Raw genomic sequence first — 21,510 nt, forward strand, 5'->3', positions numbered from 1 at the left:
TGACAAAGAAGAGTTGACAAAGGTCACAGTTGATATGACACCTGAACATGAGGTTGGAAAGCCAGTAGATCTAAAACCAGTTGACAAAGACGACTTGACCCAGTTGACGAGACACCTAAACATGAAGTTGAAAAGTCAGTTCATATGACACCTGAACATGAGGTTGGAAAGCCAGTAGATCTAAAACCAGTTGACAAAGACGACTTCACAAAGGTCACAGTTGCTAAGACAACTGAACATGTAGTTGAAAAACCAGTTGATCTAAAGCCAGTTGACAAAGACGACTTGACTAAGGTCACAGTTGCCAAGACACTTGAACATGAGGTTGAAAAGCCAGTTGACAAAGACGACTTGATAAAGGTCACAGCTGCCGAGACACTGGACCATGAGGTTGAAAAGCCAGTAGACCTCAAAGCAGTAGATAAAGCAGACTTGACAAAGGTCACAGTAGCCAAGACACCTGAATATGATGTTGAAAAGCCAGTTGACAAAGACGACTTGACAAAGGTCACAGTTGCCAAAACACCTGAACATGAGATTGAAAAGCCAGTTGACAAAGCAGACTTGACAAAGGTAACAGTTGACAAGACACCTGAACATGAGGTTGAAAAGCCAGTTGACAAAACAGACTTGACAAAGGTCACAGTTGCTAAGACACCTGAACATGAGGTTGACAAACCAGTTGACATAGACGACTTGACAAAGGTCGCGGTTGATAAGACACCTGAACATGAGGTTGAAAAGCCAGTTGACAAGGACGACTTGACAAAGGTCACAGTTGCTAAGACACCTGAACATGAGGTTGAAAAGCCAGTTGACAAAGACGACTTGACGAAGGTTACAGTTGCTAAGACACCTGAACGTGAAGTTGAAAAGCCAGTTGACAAAGCCGACTTGACAAAAGTCACAGTTGATAGAACACCTGAACATGAGGTTGAAAAGCCATTTGACAAAGACGTCTTGATAAAGGTCACAGATGATCTAATACCAGTAGACAAAGACGACGTGACAAAGGTCACAGCTGCCAAGACACTGGACCATGAGGTTGAAAAGCCAGTAGACCTCAAAGCAGTAGATAAAGCAGACTTGACAAAGGTCACAGTAGCCAAGACACCTGAATATGATGTTGAAAAGCCAGTTGACAAAGACGACTTGACAAAGGTCACAGTTGCCAAAACACCTGAACATGAGATTGAAAAGCCAGTTGACAAAGCAGACTTGACAAAGGTAACAGTTGACAAGACACCTGAACATAAGGTTGAAAAGCCAGTTGAAAAAACAGACTTGACAAAGGTCACAGTTGCTAAGACACCTGAACATGAGGTTGAAAAGCCAGTTGACAAAACAGACTTGACAAAGGTCACAGTTGCTAAGACACCTGAACATGAGGTTGAAAAGCCAGTTGACAAAGACGACTTGACAAAGGTCACAGTTGCTAAGACACCTGAACATGAGGTTGAAAAGCCAGTTGACAAAACAGACTTGACAAAGGTCACAGTTGCTAAGACACCTGAACATGAGGTTGAAAAGCCAGTTGACAAAGACGACTTGACAAAGGTCACAGTTGCTAAGACACCTGAACATGAGGTTGAAAAGCCAGTTGACAAAACAGACTTGACAAAGGTCACAGTTGCTAAGACACCTGAAAATGAGGTTGACAAACCAGTTGACATAGACGACTTGACAAAGGTCGCGGTTGATAAGACACCTGAACATGAGGTTGAAAAGCCAGTTGACAAAACAGACTTGACAAAGGTCACAGTTGCTAAGACACCTGAAAATGAGGTTGACAAACCAGTTGACATAGACGACTTGACAAAGGTCGCGGTTGATAAGACACCTGAACATGAGGTTGAAAAGCCAGTTGACAAAACAGACTTGACAAAGGTCACAGTTGCTAAGACACCTGAAAATGAGGTTGACAAACCAGTTGACATAGACGACTTGACAAAGGTCGCGGTTGATAAGACACCTGAACATGAGGTTGAAAAGCCAGTTGACAAAGACGACTTGACAAAGGTCACAGTTGCCAAAACACCTGAACATGAGATTGAAAAGCCAGTTGACAAAGCAGACTTGACAAAGGTAACAGTTGACAAGACACCTGAACATAAGGTTGAAAAGCCAGTTGAAAAAACAGACTTGACAAAGGTCACAGTTGCTAAGACACCTGAACATGAGGTTGAAAAGCCAGTTGACAAAACAGACTTGACAAAGGTCACAGTTGCTAAGACACCTGAAAATGAGGTTGACAAACCAGTTGACATAGACGACTTGACAAAGGTCGCGGTTGATAAGACACCTGAACATGAGGTTGAAAAGCCAGTTGACAAAGACGACTTGACAAAGGTCACAGTTGCTAAGACACCTGAACAAAGGTTGAAAAGCCAGTTGAAAAAACAGACTTGACAAAGGTCACAGTTGCTAAGACACCTGAACAGGAGGTTGAAAAGCCAGTTGACAAAGACGACTTGACGAAGGTGACAGTTACTAAGACCCCTGAACATGAAGTTGAAAAACCAGTTGATAAAGAAGAGATGACAAGGGTCACAGTTGATATGACATCTGTTGATATGACACCTGAGGTTGGAAAGCCAGTTGATATAAGACCAGTAGACAAAGCAGACTTGACAAAGGTCACAATTGCTAAGACACCTGAACATGAGGTTGCAAAGCCAGTTGACAAAGACGACTTGACAAAGGTCACAGTTTGCAAGACACCTGAACATGATGTTGAAAAGCCAGTTGTTCTAAAACCAGTTGACAATGCAGACTTGACGAAGGTCACAGTTGACAAGACACCTGAACATGATGTGGAAAAGCTAGTTGACAATGAAGACTTGACAAAGGCCACAGTTGACAAGACACCTGAACAGTTGCTAAGACTCCTGGTTGAAAAGCCAGTTGACAAAGCAGACTTGACAAAGGTCACAGTTGCTAAGACACCTAAACATGAGGTTGAAAAGCCAGTTGACAAAGATGACTTGAAAAAGGCCACAGTTGATAAGACACCTGAACATGTAGTTGAAATACCAGTTGACAAAGAAGACTTGACAAAGGTCACGATTGCTAAGATCCCTGGACATGAGGTTGAAAAGCCAGTTGACAAAGACGACTTGACAAAGGTCACAGTTGCTAAGACACCTGAACATGAGGTTGAAAAGCCAGTTGACAAAGACGACTTGACAAAGGTCACAGTTTGCAAGACACCTGAACATGATGATGAAAAGCCAGTTGTTCTAAAACCAGTTGACAATGCAGACTTGACGAAGGTCACAGTTGACAAGACACCTGAACATGATGTTGAAAAGCTAGTTGATCTAAAACCAGTTGACAATGCAGACTTGACAAAGGTAACAATTGACAAGACACCTGAACATGGGGTTGAAAAGCCAGTAGATCTAAAACCAGTTGACAAAGCCGACTTGACAAAGGTCACATTTGCTAAGACATCTGAACATGAGGTTGAAAAACCAGTTGACAAAGAAGACTTGACAAAGGCCACAGTTGCTAAGACACCTGAACATGTAGTTGAAAAGTCAGTTGACAAAGACAACTTGACAAAGGTCACAGTTGATAAGACACCAGAACATGAGGTTGAAAAGCCATTTGACAAAGACGTCTTGATAAAGGTCACAGTTGCTAAGACACATGAACATAAGGTTGAAAAGCCAGTTGATCTAGAACCAGTTGATAAAGCAGACTTGACAAAGGTCATAGTTGTTAAGACACATGAACATGAATTTGAAAAGCCATTTGACAAAGAATTCTTTACAAAGGTCACAGTTGCTAAGACACCTGAACATGATGTTGAAAAGCCATCTGACAAAGCAAACTTTACAAAGGTCACGATTGCCAAGACACCTGAACATGAGGTTGAAAAGCCAGTTGATCTAAAACCTGTAGTCATAGAGGAGTTGACAAAGATCACAGTGGATAGGACACCTGATCATTTAGTTGAAAAGCCAGTAGACAGAACAGACATGATAAAGGTCGCAGTTGATAAGAAACCTGAAGATAGGGTTGAAAATCCAGTTTATCTAAAACCAGTTGACAAAGCAGACTTGACAAAGGTCACAGTTGCTAAGACACCTGAACATGAGGTTGAAAAGCCAGTTGATCTAAAACCTGCAGTCATAGAGGAGTTGACAAAGATCACAGTGGATAGGACACCTGATCATTTAGTTGAAAAGCCAGTAGACAGAACAGACATGATAAAGGTCGCAGTTGATAAGAAACCTGAAGATAGGGTTGAAAATCCAGTTTATCTAAAACCAGTTGACAAAGCAGACTTGACAAAGGTCACAGTTGCTAAGACACCTGAACATGAGGTTGAAAAGCCAGTTGATCTAAAACCTGCAGTCATAGAGGAGTTGACAAAGATCACAGTGGATAGGACACCTGATCATTTAGTTGAAAAGCCAGTAGACAGAACAGACATGATAAAGGTCGCAGTTGATAAGAAACCTGAAGATAGGGTTGAAAATCCAGTTTATCTAAAACCAGTTGACAAAGCAGACTTGACAAAGGTCACAGTTGCTAAGACACCTGAACATGAGGTTGAAAAGCCAGTTGATCTAAAACCTGCAGTCATAGAGGAGTTGACAAAGATCACAGTGGATAGGACACCTGATCATTTAGTTGAAAAGCCAGTAGACAGAACAGACATGATAAAGGTCGCAGTTGATAAGAAACCTGAAGATAGGGTTGAAAATCCAGTTTATCTAAAACCAGTTGACAAAGCAGACTTGACAAAGGTCACAGTTGCTAAGACACCTGAACATGAGGTTGAAAAGCCAGTTGATCTAAAACCTGCAGTCATAGAGGAGTTGACAAAGATCACAGTGGATAGGACACCTGATCATTTAGTTGAAAAGCCAGTAGACAGAACAGACATGATAAAGGTCGCAGTTGATAAGAAACCTGAAGATAGGGTTGAAAATCCAGTTTATCTAAAACCAGTTGACAAAGCAGACTTGACAAAGGTCACAGTTGCTAAGACACCTGAACATGAGGTTGAAAAGCCAGTTGATCTAAAACCTGCAGTCATAGAGGAGTTGACAAAGATCACAGTGGATAGGACACCTGATCATTTAGTTGAAAAGCCAGTAGACAGAACAGACATGATAAAGGTCGCAGTTGATAAGAAACCTGAAGATAGGGTTGAAAATCCAGTTTATCTAAAACCAGTTGACAAAGCAGACTTGACAAAGGTCACAGTTGCTAAGACACCTGAACATGAGGTTGAAAAGCCAGTTGATCTAAAACCTGCAGTCATAGAGGAGTTGACAAAGATCACAGTGGATAGGACACCTGATCATTTAGTTGAAAAGCCAGTAGACAGAACAGACATGATAAAGGTCGCAGTTGATAAGAAACCTGAAGTATTTGAGATTCAGAAACTACCCGAAGTAGAAAAGCCCGACGACAAAGAACCATTAGACAAGGTTGATGTAACAAAGGTCACTGCAACTAGGACACCCGAAGTAGAAAAACATGACGATAAAGAACCATTCGAAAAGATTGATGTAACAAAGGTCAAGGTAGATAAGACACCCGAAGTAGAAAAGCCCGACGACAAAGAACCATTAGACAAGGTTGATGTAACGAAGGTCACTGCAACTAAGACACCCGAAGTAGAAAAACTTGACGACAAAGAACCATTAGAAAAGATTGATGTAACAAAGGTCAAGGTAGTTAAGACACCCGAAGTGGAAAAGCCCGACGACAAGGCACCGTTAGACAAGGTTGATGTAACAGAGGTCAAGGTAGATAAGACACCCGAAGTAGGAAAGCCTGACGACAAAGAACCATTAGACAAGGTTGATGTAACGAAGGTCACTGCAACTAAGACACCCGAAGTAGAAAAACTTGACGACAAGGCACCGTTAGACAAGGTTGATGTAACAAAGGTCAAGGTAGTTAAGACACCCGAAGTAGAAAAGCCCGACGACAAAGCACCGTTAGACAAGGTTGATGTATCAAAGGTCAAGGTAGATAAGACACCCGAAGTAGGAAAGCCTGACGACAAAGAACCATTAGACAAGGTTGATGTAACGAAGGTCACTGCAACTAAGACACCCGAAGTAGAAAAACTTGACGACAAGGCACCGTTAGACAAGGTTGATGTAACAAAGGTCAAGGTAGTTAAGACACCCGAAGTAGAAAAGCCCGACGACAAAGCACCGTTAGACAAGGTTGATGTATCAAAGGTCAAGGTAGATAAGACACCCGAAGTAGAAAAGCCTGACAACAAGGAACCATTAGACAAGGTTGATGTAACAAAGGTCAAGGCAGATAAGACACCTGAATTAGAAAAACCTCACGACAAAGAACCATTAGACAAGGTTGATGTAACAAAGGTCAAGGCAGATAAGACACCTGAATTAGAAAAACTTGACGACAAAGAACCATTAGAAAAGATTGATGTAACAAAGGTCAAGGTAGATAAGACACCCGAAGTAGAAAAGCCCGACGACAAAGCACCGTTAGACAAGGTTATGAAAAGCCAGTTGTTCTAAAACCAGTTGACAATGCAGACTTGACGAAGGTCACAGTTGACAAGACACCTGAACATGAGGTTGAAAAGCCAGTTGATCTAGAACCAGTTGATAAAGCAGACTTGACAAAGGTCACAGTTGCTAAGACGACTGATAATGAGGTTGACAAACCAGTTGACATAGACGACTTGACAAAGGTCGCGGGTGATAAGACACCTGAACATGAGGTTGAAAAGCCAGTTGACAAAGACGACTTGACAAAGGTCACAGTTTGCAAGACACCTGAACATGATGTTGAAAAGCCAGTTGATCTAAAACCAGTTGACAATGCAGACTTGACGAAGGTCACAGTTGCTAAGACACATGAACATAAGGTTGAAAAGCCAGTTGATCTAGAACCAGTTGATAAAGCAGACTTGACAAAGGTCACAGTTGCTAAGACGACTGAACATGAGGTTGAAAAGCCAGTCGATCTAAAACCAGTTGACAAAGCAGACTTGACAAAGGTAACAGTTGACATGACACCTGAACATGAGGTTGAAAAGCCAGTTGACAAAGACGAATCGACAAAGGTCACAGTTGCTAAGACACCTGAACGTGAGGTTGAAAAGCCAGTTGACAAAGACGACTTGACGAAGGTGACAGGTGCTAAGACCCCTGAACATGAAGTTGAAAAACCAGTTGATAAATACGACTTGACAAAGGTCAGAGTTGCTAAGACACCTGGACATGAAGTTGAAAAGAAAGTTGACAAAGACGATGTCACAAAAGTCACATTTGATGAGGCATCCCAACTTATAGTTGGAAAGTCAGTTGAAAAAGACGACTTTGCAAAGGCCACAGTTCATAAGACACCTGTATTTGAGATTCAGAAACTACCCGAAGTAGAAAAGCCCGACGACAAAGAACCATTAGACAAGGTTGTAGAAAAATCTGACGACAAAGAACCATTAGACAAGGTTGATGTAACAAAGGTCACTGCAACTAAGACACACGAAGTAGAAAAGCCTGACGAAGAAGAACCAATAGACAAGGTTGATGTAACAAAGGTCAAGGCAGATAAGACACCCGATATAGAAAAGCCTGACGACAAAGACCCATTAGACAAGGTTGATGTAACAAAGGTACGGGCAGATAAGACACCCGATATAGAAAAACCTGACGACAAAGAACCATTAAACAAGGTTGATGTAACAGAGGTCAAGGCAGTCACTGCAACTAAGACACCCGAAGTAGAAAAGCCTGACGACAAAGAAACATTTGACAAGGTTGATGTAACAGAGGTCAAGGCAGATAAGTCACCCGATGTAGAAAAACCTGACGACAAAGAACCTTTAGACAAGGTTGATGTAACAAAGTTCACTGCAACTAAGATACCCGAAATAGAAAAATCTGACGACAAAGAACCATTAGACAAGGTTGATGTAACAAAGGTCAAGGCAGATAAGACACCTGAATTAGAAAAACCTGACGACAAAGAACCATTAGACAAGGTTGATGTAACAAAGTTCACTGCAACTAAGATATCCGAAATAGAAAAATCTGACGACAAAGAACCATTAGACAAGGTTGATGTAATAAAGGTCAAGGCAGATAAGTCACTCGATGTTGAAAAGCCCGACGACAAAGCACCGTTAGACAAGGTTGACGTAACAAAGGTCAAGGCAGATAAGTCACTCGATGTTGAAAAGCCCGACGACAAAGCACCGTTAGACAAGGTTGACGTAACAAAGGTCAAGGTAGATAAGACACCCGAAGTAGAAAAGCCTGACAACAAAAAACCATTAGACAAGGTTGATGTAACAAAGGTCAAGGCAGATAAGACACCTGAATTAGAAAAACCTGACGACAAAGAACCATTAGACAAGGTTGATGTAACAAAGGTCAAGGCAGATAAGACACCTGATATAGAAAAGCCTGACGACAAAGAACCATTGGACAAGGTTGATGTAACAGAGGTCAAGGCAGATAAGTCACCCGATGTAGAAAAACCTGACGACAAAGAACCTTTAGACAAGGTTGATGTAACAAAGTTCACTGCAACTAAGATACCCGAAATAGAAAAATCTGACGACAAAGAACCATTAGACAAGGTTGATGTAACAAAGGACAAGGCAGATAAGACACCTGAATTAGAAAAACCTGACGACAAAGAACCATTAGACAAGGTTGATGTAACAAAAGTCACTGCAACTAAGATAAGACACCTGAAGTAGAAAAGCCCGACGACAAAGCACCGTTAGACAAGGTTGACGTATCAAAGGTCAAGGTAGATAAGACACCCGAAGTAGAAAAGCCTGACAACAAAGAACCATTAGACAAGGTTGATGTAACAAAGGTCAAGGCAGATAAGACACCTGAATTAGAAAAACTTGACGACAAAGAACCATTAGACAAGGTTGATGTAACAAAGGTCAAGGCAGATAAGTCACCCGATGTAGAAAAACCTGACGACAAAGAACCATTAGACAAGGTTGATGTAACAAAGTTCACTGCAACTAAGATATCCGAAATAGAAAAATCTGACGACAAAGAACCATTAGACAAGGTTGATGTAACAAAGGTCAAGGCAGATAAGACACCTGAATTAGAAAAACTTGACGACAAAGAACCATTAGAAAAGATTGATGTAACAAAGGTCAAGGTAGATAAGACACCCGAAGTAGAAAAGCCCGACGACAAAGCACCGTTAGACAAGGTTGATGTAACAAAGGTCAAGGTAGATAAGACACCCGAAGTAGAAAAGCCCGACGACAAAGCACCGTTAGACAAGGTTGATGTAACAAAGGTCAAGGTAGATAAGACACCCGAAGTAGAAAAGCCCGACGACAAAGCACCGTTAGACAAGGTTGATGTAACAAAGGTCAAGGTAGATAAGACACCCGAAGTAGAAAAGCCCGACGACAAAGCACCGTTAGACAAGGTTGATGTAACAAAGGTCAAGGTAGATAAGACACCCGAAGTAGAAAAGCCTGACAACAAAGAACCATTAGACAAGGTTGATGTAACAAAGGTCAAGGCAGATAAGAAACCTGAATTAGAAAAACCTGACGACAAAGAACCATTAGACAAGGTTGATGTAACAAAGGTCAAGGTCAAGGCAGATAAGTCACCCGATGTAGAAAAACCTGACGACGAAGAACCATTAGGCAAGGTTGATGTAACAAAGGTCACTGAAACCAAGGCACCCGAAGGAGAAAAACCTGACGACAAAGAACCATTAGACAAGGTTGATGTAACAAAGGTCAAGGCAGATAAGTCACCCGATGTTGAAAAGCCTGACGACAAAGAACCATTAGACAAGGTTGATGTATCAAAGGTCACTGCAACTAAGACACCCGAAGGAGGAAAGCCTGACGAAGAAGAACCATTAGACAAGGTTGATGTAACAAAGGTCAAGGTACATAAGACACCCGATATAGAAAAGCCTGACGACAAAGAACCATTAGACAAGGTTGATGTAACAAAGGTCAAGGTACATAAGACACCCGATATAGAAAAGCCTGACGACAAAGAACCATTACACAAGGTTGATGTAACAAAGATCACTGAAACCAAGGCACCCGAAGGAGAAAAACCTGACGACAAAGAACCATTAGACAAGGTTGATGTAACAAAGGTCAAGGCAGATAAGTCACCCGATGTTGAAAAGCCTGACGACAAAGAACCATTAGACAAGGTTGATGTATCAAAGGTCACTGCAACTAAGACACCCGAAGTAGGAAAGCCTGACGAAGAAGAACCATTAGACAAGGTTGATGTAACAAAGGTCAAGGCAGATAAGTCACCCGATTTTGAAAAGCCTGACGACAAAGAACCATTAGACAAGGTTTATGTAACAAAGATTACCGAAACCAAGGCACCCGAAGTAGAAAAACCTGAAGACAAAGAACCATTAGACAAGGTTGATGTAACAAAGGTCAAGGCAGATAAGTCACTCGATGTTGAAAAGCCCGACGACAAAGCACTGTTAGACAAGGCTGATGTAACAAAGGTCACGGTAGTTAAGACACCCGAAGTAGGAAAGCCTGACGACAAAGAACCATTAGACAAGGTTGATTTAACAAAGGTCAAGGTAGATAAGACACCCGAAGTAGAAAAACTTGACGACAAAGAACCATTAGAAAAGATTGATGTAACAATGGTCAAGGTAGATAAGACACCCGAAGTAGAAAAGCCCGACGACAAAGCACCGTTAGACAAGGTTGATGTAACAAAGGTCAAGGTAGTTAAGACACCCGAAGTAGGAAAGCCTGACGACAAAGAACCATTAGACAAGGTTGATGTAACAAAGGTCAAGGTAGTTAAGACACCCGAAGTAGGAAAGCCTGACGACAAAGAACCATTAGACAAGGTTGATGTAACAAAGGTCACTGCAACTGAGACACCCGAAGTAGAAAAACTTGATGACAAAGAACCATTAGAAAAGGTTGATGTAACAAAGGTCAAGGTAGATAAGACACCCGAAGAAGAAAAGCCTGACGACAAAGCACCGTTAGACAAGGTTGATGTAACAAAGGTCAAGGCAGATAAGACACCTGAATTAGAAAAACCTGACGACAAAGAACCATTAGACAAGGTTGATGTAACAAAGGTCACTGCAACTAAGACACCCGAAGTAGAAAAACTTGACGACAAAGAACCATTAGAAAAGTCACCCGATGTTGAAAAACTTGACGACAAAGAACTATTAGACAAGGTTGATGTAACAAAGGTCACTGCAACTAAGACACCCGAAGTAGGAAAGCCTGACGAAGAAGAGCCATTAGACAAGGTTGATGTAACAAAGTTCAAGGCAGATAAGTCAACCGATTTTGAAAAGCCTGACGACAAAGAACCATTAGACAAGGATGATGTAACAAAGGTCACTGCAACTAAGACACCCGAAGTAGAAAAGCCCGACGACAAAGCACCGTTAGACAAGGTTGATGTATCAAAGGTCAAGGTAGATAAGACACCCGAAAAACCATTAGACAAGGTTGATGTAACAGTTGTCAAGGCAGATAAGTCACCCGATGTAGAAAAGCCTGACGACAAAGAACCATTAGACAAGGTTTATGTAACAGAGGTCAAGGCAGATAAGTCACCCGATGTAGAAAAACCTGACGACAAAGAACCATTAGACAAGGTTGATGTAACAAAGGTCAAGGCAGGTAAGACACCTGAATTAGAAAAACCTGACGACAAAGAACCATTAGACAAGGTTGATGTAACAAAGGTCACTGCAACTAAGACACCCGATATAGAAAAGCCTGACGACAAAGAACCATTAGACAAGGTTGATGTAACAAAGATCACTGAAACCAAGGCACCCGAAGGAGAAAAACCTGACGACAAAGAACCATTAGACAAGGTTGATGTAACAAAGGTCAAGGCAGATAAGTCACCCGATGTTGAAAAGCCTGACGACAAAGAACCATTAGACAAGGTTGATGTATCAAAGATCACGGAAACCAAGGCACCCGAAGTAGAAAAACCTGACGACAAAGAACCATTAGACATGGTTGATGTAACAAAGGTCAAGGCAGATAAGTCACTCGATGTTGAAAAGCCCGACGACAAAGCACTGTTAGACAAGGCTGATGTAACATCCATTAGAGAAGATTGATGTAACAAAGGTCAAGGTAGATAAGACACCCGAAGTAGAAAAGCCCGACGGCAAAGCACCGTTAGACAAGGTTGATGTAACAAAGGTCAAGGTAGTTAAGACACCCGAAGTAGGAAAGCCTGACGACAAAGAACCATTAGACAAGGTTGATGTAACAAAGGTCAAGGTAGTTAAGACACCCGAAGTAGGAAAGCCTGACGACAAAGAACCATTAGACAAGGTTGATGTAACAAAGGTCAAGGTATATAAGACACCCGAAGTAGAAAAGCCCGACGACAAAGAAACGTTAGACAAGGTTGATGTATCAAAGGTCAAGGTAGATAAGACACCCGAAGTAGAAAAGCCTGACAACAAAGAACCATTAGAAAAGGTTGATGTAACAAAGGTCAAGGCAGATAAGACACCTGATTTAGAAAAACCTGACGACAAAGAACCATTAGACAAGGTTGATGTAACGAAGGTTACTGCAACTAAGACACCCGAAGTAGAAAAACTTGACGACAAAGAACCATTAGACAAGGTTGATGTAACAAAGGTCAAGGCAGATAAGTCACCCGATGTTGAAAAGCTTGACGACAAAAAACCAATAGACAAGGTTGATGTAAAAAAAGTCACTGCAACTAAGACACCCGAAGTAGAAAAGCCTGACGAAGAAGAACCATTAGACAAGGTTGATGTAACAAAGGTCAAGGCAGAAAAGACACCCGAAGTAGAAAAGCCTGACGACAAAGAACCAGTATACAAGGTTGATGTAACAAAGTTCACTGCAACTAAGATACCCGAAGTTGAAAAATCTGACGACAAAGAACCATTAGACAAGGTTGATGTAACAAAGGTACAGGCAGATAAGACACCCGATATAGAAAAGCCTGACGACAAAGAACCATTAGACAAGGTTGATGTAACAGAGGTCAAGGCAGATAAGTCACCCGATGTAGAAAAATCTGACGACAAAGAACCATTAGACGAGGTTGATGTAACAAAGGTCAAGGTACATAAGACACCCGATGTAGAAAATCTTGACGACAAAGAACCATTAGACAAGGTTGATGTAACAAAGATCACTGAAACCAAGGCACCCGAAGGAGAAAAACCCGACGACAAAGAACCATTAGACAAGGTTGATGTAACAAAGGTCAAGGCAGATAAGTCACCCGATGTTGAAAAGCCTGACGACAAAAAACACAAGATCGATGTAACAAAGCCTGACGACACAAAGCCAGTAGACAAGGTTGTGGTAACAAAGCCTGACGACAAAAAATCAGTAGACAAGGTCGATATAACAAAGCCTGACGACACAAAACCAGTAGACAAGGTCGATGTAACAAAGCCTGACGTCATAAAACAAGTAGAAAAGGTCGATATAACAAAACCTGACGACACAAAACCAGTAGATAAGGTCGATGTAACAAAGCCTGACGTCACAAAACCAGTAGAAAAGGTCGATATAACAAAACCTGACGACACAAAACCAGTAGAGATAAATCACCCGATTTTGAAAAGCCTGACGACAAAGAACCATTAGACAAGGTTGATGTAATAAAGGTCAAGGCAGATAAGACACCCGATATAGAAAAGCCTGACGACAGAGAACCATTAGACAAGGTTGATGTAACAAAGGTTACTGCAACTAAGACACCCGAATTAGAAAAGCCCGACGACAAAGCACCAGTATACAAGGTTGATGTAACAAAGTTCACTGCAACTAAGATACCCGAAGTAGAAAAATCTGACAACAAAGAACCATTAGACAAGGTTGATGTAACAAAGGTCAAGGCAGATAAGACACCTGAATTAGAAAAACCTGACGACAAAGAGCCATTAGACAAGGTTGATGTAACAAAGGTCACTGCAACTAAGACACCCGAAGTAGAAAAGCCTGACGACAAAGAACCATTAGGCAAGGTTGATGTAACAGAGGTCAAGGCAGATAAGTCACCCGATGTAGAAAAACCTGACGACAAAGAACCATTAGACAAGGTTGATGTAGCCTGAATTAGAAAAGCCTGACGACACGAAACCATTAGTCAAGGTCGATGTAACAAAGCCTGACGACACAAAAGCAGTAGACAAGGTCGATATAACAAAGCCTGACGACACAAAACCAGTAGACAAGGTCGATATAACAAAGCCTGACGACACAAAACCAGTAGACAAGATCGATGTAACAAAGCCTGACGACACAAAACCAGCAGACAAGATTGATGTAACAAAGCCTGACGACACAAAACCATTAGACAAGATCGATTTAACAAAGCCTGACGACACAAAACCAGTAGACAAGGTCGATTTTAGGTACATATGAAAATTTGGAACAACTCTGGCCTTTACCGGACTTGAAAATAAACGTTTTTGCAGTACCTACCTACTACTTGAAAATCAAGACTCTTCAAGATCAACGAATGAAATCATGCAACTATCCCATTGTATGAATGAATTCCCTCACGTAGGCAAAGGTACAGGCAGATGAGACACCCGATATAGAAAAGCCTCACGACAAAGAACCATTAGACAAGGTTGATGTAACAAAGATCACTGAAACCAAGGCATCCCAAGTAGAAAAATCTGACGATAAAGAACCATTAGGCAAGGTTGATGTAACAAAGCTTACTGCAACTAAGACACCCGAAGTAGGAAAGCCTGACGAAGAAGAACCATTAGACAAGGTTGATGTAACAAAGTTCACTGCAACTAAGATACCCGAAGTAGAAAAATCTGACGACAAAGAAGCATTAGACAAGGTTGATGTAACAAAGGTCAAGGCAGATAAGTCACCCGATGTTGAAAAGCCTGACGACAAAGAACCATTAGACAAGGTAAAAAAGGTAGAAGAACCTAAAGACAAAGATGACAAGACGGAGATGTTTGAATTGGATATCACAAGATTAGAAAAGGTAGAAGAACCTAAAGACAAAGTTGAACTTGATATTACTGAATTAGAAAAAGCTACACACAAAGTTGTCATAACGAAGACAGTTGAGGTTACAAAAGTAGAAAAGGTAGTAGAACCTAAAGACAAAATTGAGCTTGAGATTACCAAAATGGAAAAGGTAGAAGAACCTAAAGACAGAGTAGGGCTTGATCTTACAAAACTGGAAAAGGTAGAAGGACCTACAGACAAAAGTGACATAACAAAGAGAGTGGCACTTGAGGTTACAAAAGAAGAAGAGGTAGAAATCAAGGCAGAAAAGACACCCGAAGTAGAAAAATCCGACGACAAAGAACCATTAGGCAAGGTTGATGTAACAAAGGTCAAGTCAGAAAAGACAACCGAATTAGAAAAGCCTCACGACAAAGACGCATTAGACAAGGTCGATGTAACAAAGCCTGACGACACAAAGCCAGTAGACAAGGTCGATGTAACAAATTCTGACGACACAAAACCATTATACAAGGTCGATATAACAAAGCCTGACGACACAAAACCTGTAGACAAGGTCGATCTGACAAAGCCTGACGACATAAAACCAGTAGACAAGGTCGATATAACAAAGCCTGACGACACAAAACCAGTAGACAAGGTCGATCTGACAAAAGTTGAACTTGATATTACAAAAGTGGGAAATGTAGAAGGACTTACAGACAAAAGTGACATAACAAAGAGAGTGGCACTTGAGGTTACAAAAGAAGAAAAGGTAGAAGAACCTAAAGACAAAGTTGAACTTGATATTACAAAAGTGGAAAAGGTAGAAGGACTTACAGACAAAGATGATATAACAAAGACAGTGTCAAGTGTCACAAAAGTAGAAAAGGTAGAAGAACCTAAAGATAAAGTTGAAATTGAGGTTGAAAATTTGGAAAATGTAGAAGAACCTAAGGACAAAGTTTACATAACAAAGACAGTGGCACTTGAGGTTACCAAAGAAGAAAAGGTAGAAGAACCTAAATATAATAGAAAAGGTCGATATAACAAAACCTGACGACACAAAACCAGTAGACAAGATCGATATAACAAAGCCTGACGTCACAAAACCAGTAGAAAAGGTCGATATAACAAAACCTGACGACACAAAACCAGTAGACAAGGTCGATGTAACAAAGCCTGACGTCACAAAACCAGTAGAGAATGTCGAGGTAACAAAGGTTATAGCAGATAAAACACCTGAATTAGAAAAGCCTGACGACACGAAACCATTAGTCAAGGTCGATGTAACAAAGCCTGACGACATAAAACCAGTAGACAAGGTCGATATAACAAAGCCTGACGACACAAAACCAGTAGACAAGGTCGATCAGTAGACAAGATCGATATAACAAAGTCTGACGACATAAAACCAGTAGACAAGGTTGATGTAACAAAGCCTGACGACACAAAACCAGTAGAGAAGGTCGAGGTAACAAAGGTTATAGCAGATAAAACACCTGAATTAGAAAAGCTTTACGACACGAAACCTTTAGACAAGATCGATGTAACAAAGCCTTACGACACAAAGCCAGTAGATAAGGTCGATATAACAAAACCTGACGACACAAAACCAGTAGACAAGGTTGATGTAACAAAGCCTGACGACACAAAACCATTGGAGAAAGTCGAGGTAACAAAGCCTGACGACAAAAAACCAGTAGACAAGATCGATATAACAAAGCCTGACGACACAAAACTAGTAGACAAGATCGATGTTACAAAGCCTGACTACACAAAACTAGTAGACAAGGTCGATGCAATAAAGCCTTACGACACAAAACCAGTAGACAAGATCGATGTAACAAAGCCTGACGACACAAAACCAGTAGACAAGGTCGATGTAACAAAGCCTGACGACACAAAACCAGTAGACAAGATCGATATAATAAAGTCTGACGACACAAAACCAATGGACAAAGTCGTGGTAACAAAGCCTGACGACAAAAAACCAGTAGACAAGGTCGATATAACAAAGCCTGACAACACAAAACTAGTAGACAAGGTCGATCCAACAAAGCCTGACAATACAAAACTAGTAGACAAGGTCGATTCAATAAAGCCTGATGACAAAAAAGTACTAGACAAGTTCGATGCAACGAAGCTAGGCGAAACAAAACCAGTAGATAAAGTCGTTGTAACAAAGGTCACTACAGATAAGACACCTGAAATAGAAGAGCTTGACGACACAAAACGCGAAGTAGAAAAGATAGACGTTCCAAAAGTAGAAAACATAGACCAAACTGAAAACAAATTTGAACTTGAAGATACAAAAGAAGCTGAACTCAAAGTTGACATAACGAAGACAGTTGAACTTCAGATTACTAAGTTAGAAAAGTTAGCAGAACCTAAATACAAAGTAGAATTTGAGGTTATGAAATCAGAAAAGGTAGAAGAACCTAAAGACAAAGATGACAAGATGGAGGTGTTTGAACTGGATATCACAAGATTTGAAAAGGTAGAAGAACCTAAAGACAAAGTAGTAGAACCTAAAGACAGAGTAGAGCTTGATATTACAAAAAATGAAAATGTAGAAGGACTTACAGACAAAGGTGACATAACAAAGACAGTGGCACTTGAGGTTACAAAAGTAGAAATCATAGAAGAACCTAAAGACAGAGTTGATATTGAGTTTGCAAAATCGGAAAAAGTAGAAGAACCTAAAGACAAAGTTGACGTAACAAAACTATTAGACAAGATCGATGTAACAAAGCCTGACGACACAAAACCAGTAGACAAGATGGATGTAACAAAGCCTGACGACACAAAACCAGTGGAGAAAGTCGAGGTAACAAAGCCTGACGACACGAGACCAGTAGACAAGATCGATGTAACAAAGCCTGATGACACAAAACCAGTAGACAAGGTCGAGGTAACAAAGCCTGACGACACAAAAACAGTAGACAAGGTCGATGCAATAAAGCCTGACGACACGAAGCTAGTAGACAAGGTCGATGCAATAAAGCCTGACGACACAAAACCAGTAGACAAGATCGATATAACAAAGCCTGACGACATAAAACCAGTAGACAAGGTCGATGTAACAAAGCCTGACGACATGAAACCAGTAGACAAGATCGATGTAACAAAGCCTGACGACACAAAACCAGTAGACAAGGTCGATGTAACAAAGCCTGACGACACAAAGCCAGTAGACAAGGTTGATGTAACAAAGTCTGACGACACAAAACCAGTAGACAAGATCGATGTAACAAAGCCTGACGACACAAAACCTATAGACAAGGTCGATGTGACAAAGCCTGACGACATAAAACCAGTAGACAAGGTCGAGGTAACAAAGCCTGACGACACAAAAACAGTAGACAAGGTCGATGCAATAAAGCCTGACGACACAAAGCTAGTAGACAAGGTCGATATAACAAAGTCTGACGACATAAAACCAGTAGACAAGGTCGATGTAACAAAGCCTGACGACACGAAACCAGTAGACAAGGTNNNAAAAGCCTGACGACAAAGAACCATTAGACAAGGTTGATGTAACAGAGGTCAAAATTGTTTTGGTGTGCTTTAGTAGGTAATTATGAGTTTTAACTTTTAAACAGATCTTATACTTGAAGTAACTATTCACAGTTGGCTTTTTATTCTTATTTTATTTTTATACCCATCACATCTCATCATGCTGCTTGCCTGAAGACACAAAATCAGTAGACAAGACCTATGTTACAAAGCTTGACGACACAAAACCATTAGACAAGATCGATGTAACGAAGCCTGGCGACACAAAACAGGTCGACAAGGTCAATTTAACAAAGCCTGACGACACAAAACCAGTAGACAAGGTTGATGTAACAAAGCCTGACGACATAAAACCAGTAGACAAGGTCGAGGTAACAAAGCCTGACGACATAAAACCAGTAGACAAGGTCGAGGTAACAAAGCCTGACGACACAAAACCAGTAGACAAGGTCGATATAACAAAACCAGTAGACAAGGTTGATGTAACAAAGCCTGACGACACAAAACCAGTAGAGAAGGTCGAGGTAACAAAGGTTTTAAAAATAAATAAAGAGGTTGAAAGTTTGAGCAAAGATTATGCACATGTTAATATTGATGATGATATTTTGAACCAAAAGAAAGACATTCAGAAAAAAATGACAGAGGATCGAAACGAATTAGAGTTTGAAAGTCTAACAGACATGATAAGTTTGACAGATTATATTGAACACAAAATAGAAAAAGAAGTAGAAGTGTTGAGTAATTTGAAAGAAGAAAGCTCATCTTTGTCTCTACCACCTACTGATGATGATGATGATGAATCAAAAAGTTTACCATTCAAAGAAAGTGAAGTTATTGTAGACTCAGTGATCATGACAGATGATGTTTTAAAAATAACACTATCTCAAAGTATACCAGCTGAAGGAATAAATGATGTTGATTGTAAAAAATTGAATGAGCTATCTAAAGAAGCAATGGAGAAACACATCTCCAAAAGAAAACCGATTGACAAAACAAAAACTGGTAAACAAGTTGTTCAAAAAAGTTCAAGTGCTCGAGAATCAGCTGATCGACCTTTGAGATTTAAAACTGATAAATTCGCAACAGAAATTTCCAAGACCTCCAGACCAATGTCTTCTAATAATTCTGTGGTAACGTCCGAGAGAACTGTTACAGATTTCAGGAATAAATCGTTGAGCACAGAGCCTTCATTTAAAAAGGAAAGTAGCGAAAAAAGTGCTTCAGCTAGTAAGACAAAATCTGTAGTTGGCAAAAAGGATACAAGCAGTCCTAGGAAATTCACCAAAGAAATAAAGCAAGGACAGTATGTTCAGAAAGAAACACGTACCTCTTCTGGCACTGTACGCTCGTCAGCTGCTAAAGGCACACACATAAAGGCAGAAGTAACTCGGAGCCCGTCCAAACGACCAGAAGTTAGTGTAACTAAAAAAGAATATTCCTACAGTCGACCTGCCACTGGAGCTATACGTCAGCAAATTAGTTCGACAACAATAAAAGGTGGTGCGTTCAAAACTGCCTATGTTGCCTTAAAAATAAATAAAGAGGTTGAAAGTTTGAGCAAAGATTATGCACATGTTAATATTGATGATGATGATATTTTGAACCAAAAGAAAGACATTCAGAAAAAAATGACAGAGGATCGAAACGAATTAGAGTTTGAAAGTCTAACAGACATGATAAGTTTGACAGATTATATTGAACACAAAATAGAAAAAGAAGTAGAAGTGTTGAGTAATTTGAAAGAAGAAAGCTCATCTTTGTCTCTACCACCTACTGATGATGATGATGATGATGAATCAAAAAGTTTACCATTCAAAGAAAGTGAAGTTATTGTAGACTCAGTGATCATGACAGATGATGTTTTAAGTTATAGGAGATAAAACACCTGAATTAGAAAAGCCAGACGACACAAAACCTTTAGACAAGGTCGATATAACAAAGCCTGAAGACATAAAACCAGTAGACAAGACCTATGTTACAAAGCCTGACGACACAAAACCATTAGACAAGATCGATGTAACGAAGCCTGGCGACACAAAACAGGTAGACAAGGTCAATTTAACAAAGCCTGACGACACAAAACTAGTAGACAAGATCGATGTTACAAAGCCTGACAACACAAAACCAGTAGACAAGGTCGATGTAACAAAGCCTGACGACACAAAACCAGTAGACAAGATCGATGTAACAAAGCCTGACGACACAAAACCAGTAGACAAGGTCGATGTAAAAAAGCCTGACGACACAAAACCTGTAGATAAGGTCGATGTGACAAAGCCTGACGACATAAAACCAGTAGACAAGGTCGAGGTAACAAAGCCTGACGACACAAAAACAGTAGACAAGGTCGATGCAATAGAGCCTGACGACACAAAGCTAGTAGACAAGGTCGATGCAATAAAGCCTGACGTCACAAAACCAGTAGACAATATCGATATAACAAAGTCTGACAACATAAAACCAGTAGACAAGGTCGATGTAACAAAGCCTGACGACACGAAACCAGTAGACAAGATCGATGTAACAAAGCCTGACGACACACAAAGCCTGACGACATGAAACCAGTAGACAAGATCGATGCAACAAAGCCTGGCGACACAAAACCAGTAGACAAGGTCGATGTAACAAAGCCTGATGACACAAAGCCAGTAGACAAGGTCGATGTAACAAAGCCTGACGACACAAAACCAGTAGACAAGATCGATGTAACAAAGCCTGACGACACAAAACCTGTAGATAAGGTCGATGTGACAAAGCCTGACGACATAAAACCAGTAGACAAGGTCGAGACGACACAAAACCAGTAGACAAGGTCGATGTAACAAAGTCTGACAACATAAAACCAGTAGACAAGGTCGATGTAACAAAGCCTGACGACACAAAACCAGTAGACAAGGTTGATGTAACAAAGCCTGACGACATAAAACCAGTAGACAAGGTCGAGGTAACAAAACCTGACGACACAAAACCAGTAGACAAGGTTGATGTAACAAAGCCTGACGACACAAAACCAGTAGAGAAGG

At 40.7% G+C, this 21,510-nt stretch overlaps 1 protein-coding gene across 1 annotated transcript in view; it reads left to right on the plus strand.

Annotated features, from left to right (window-relative positions):
• Positions 1–220: 220 nt before the first annotated feature.
• Positions 221–21,510, plus strand: part of LOC113471684 (titin-like) — a gene marked incomplete at its 5' end in the record, with an annotated part of 24,153 nt that continues 2,863 nt past the window's right edge. Inside the window, 10 exons of the mRNA XM_026831025.1 lie at positions 221–441; positions 970–1,133; positions 7,210–7,474; positions 10,195–10,554; positions 11,080–11,445; positions 12,125–12,178; positions 14,559–14,849; positions 16,947–17,722; positions 19,050–19,899; positions 20,098–20,346. Of these exons, the coding sequence (XP_026686826.1) occupies positions 221–441; positions 970–1,133; positions 7,210–7,474; positions 10,195–10,554; positions 11,080–11,445; positions 12,125–12,178; positions 14,559–14,849; positions 16,947–17,722; positions 19,050–19,899; positions 20,098–20,346 (3,596 nt within the window). The remainder of the gene's footprint in view (positions 442–969; positions 1,134–7,209; positions 7,475–10,194; positions 10,555–11,079; positions 11,446–12,124; positions 12,179–14,558; positions 14,850–16,946; positions 17,723–19,049; positions 19,900–20,097; positions 20,347–21,510) is intronic.

Source organism: Diaphorina citri, unplaced genomic scaffold, assembly GCF_000475195.1.
Source record: "Diaphorina citri unplaced genomic scaffold, Diaci psyllid genome assembly version 1.1 scaffold2803, whole genome shotgun sequence".
NCBI lineage: Eukaryota > Metazoa > Arthropoda > Insecta > Hemiptera > Psyllidae > Diaphorina > Diaphorina citri.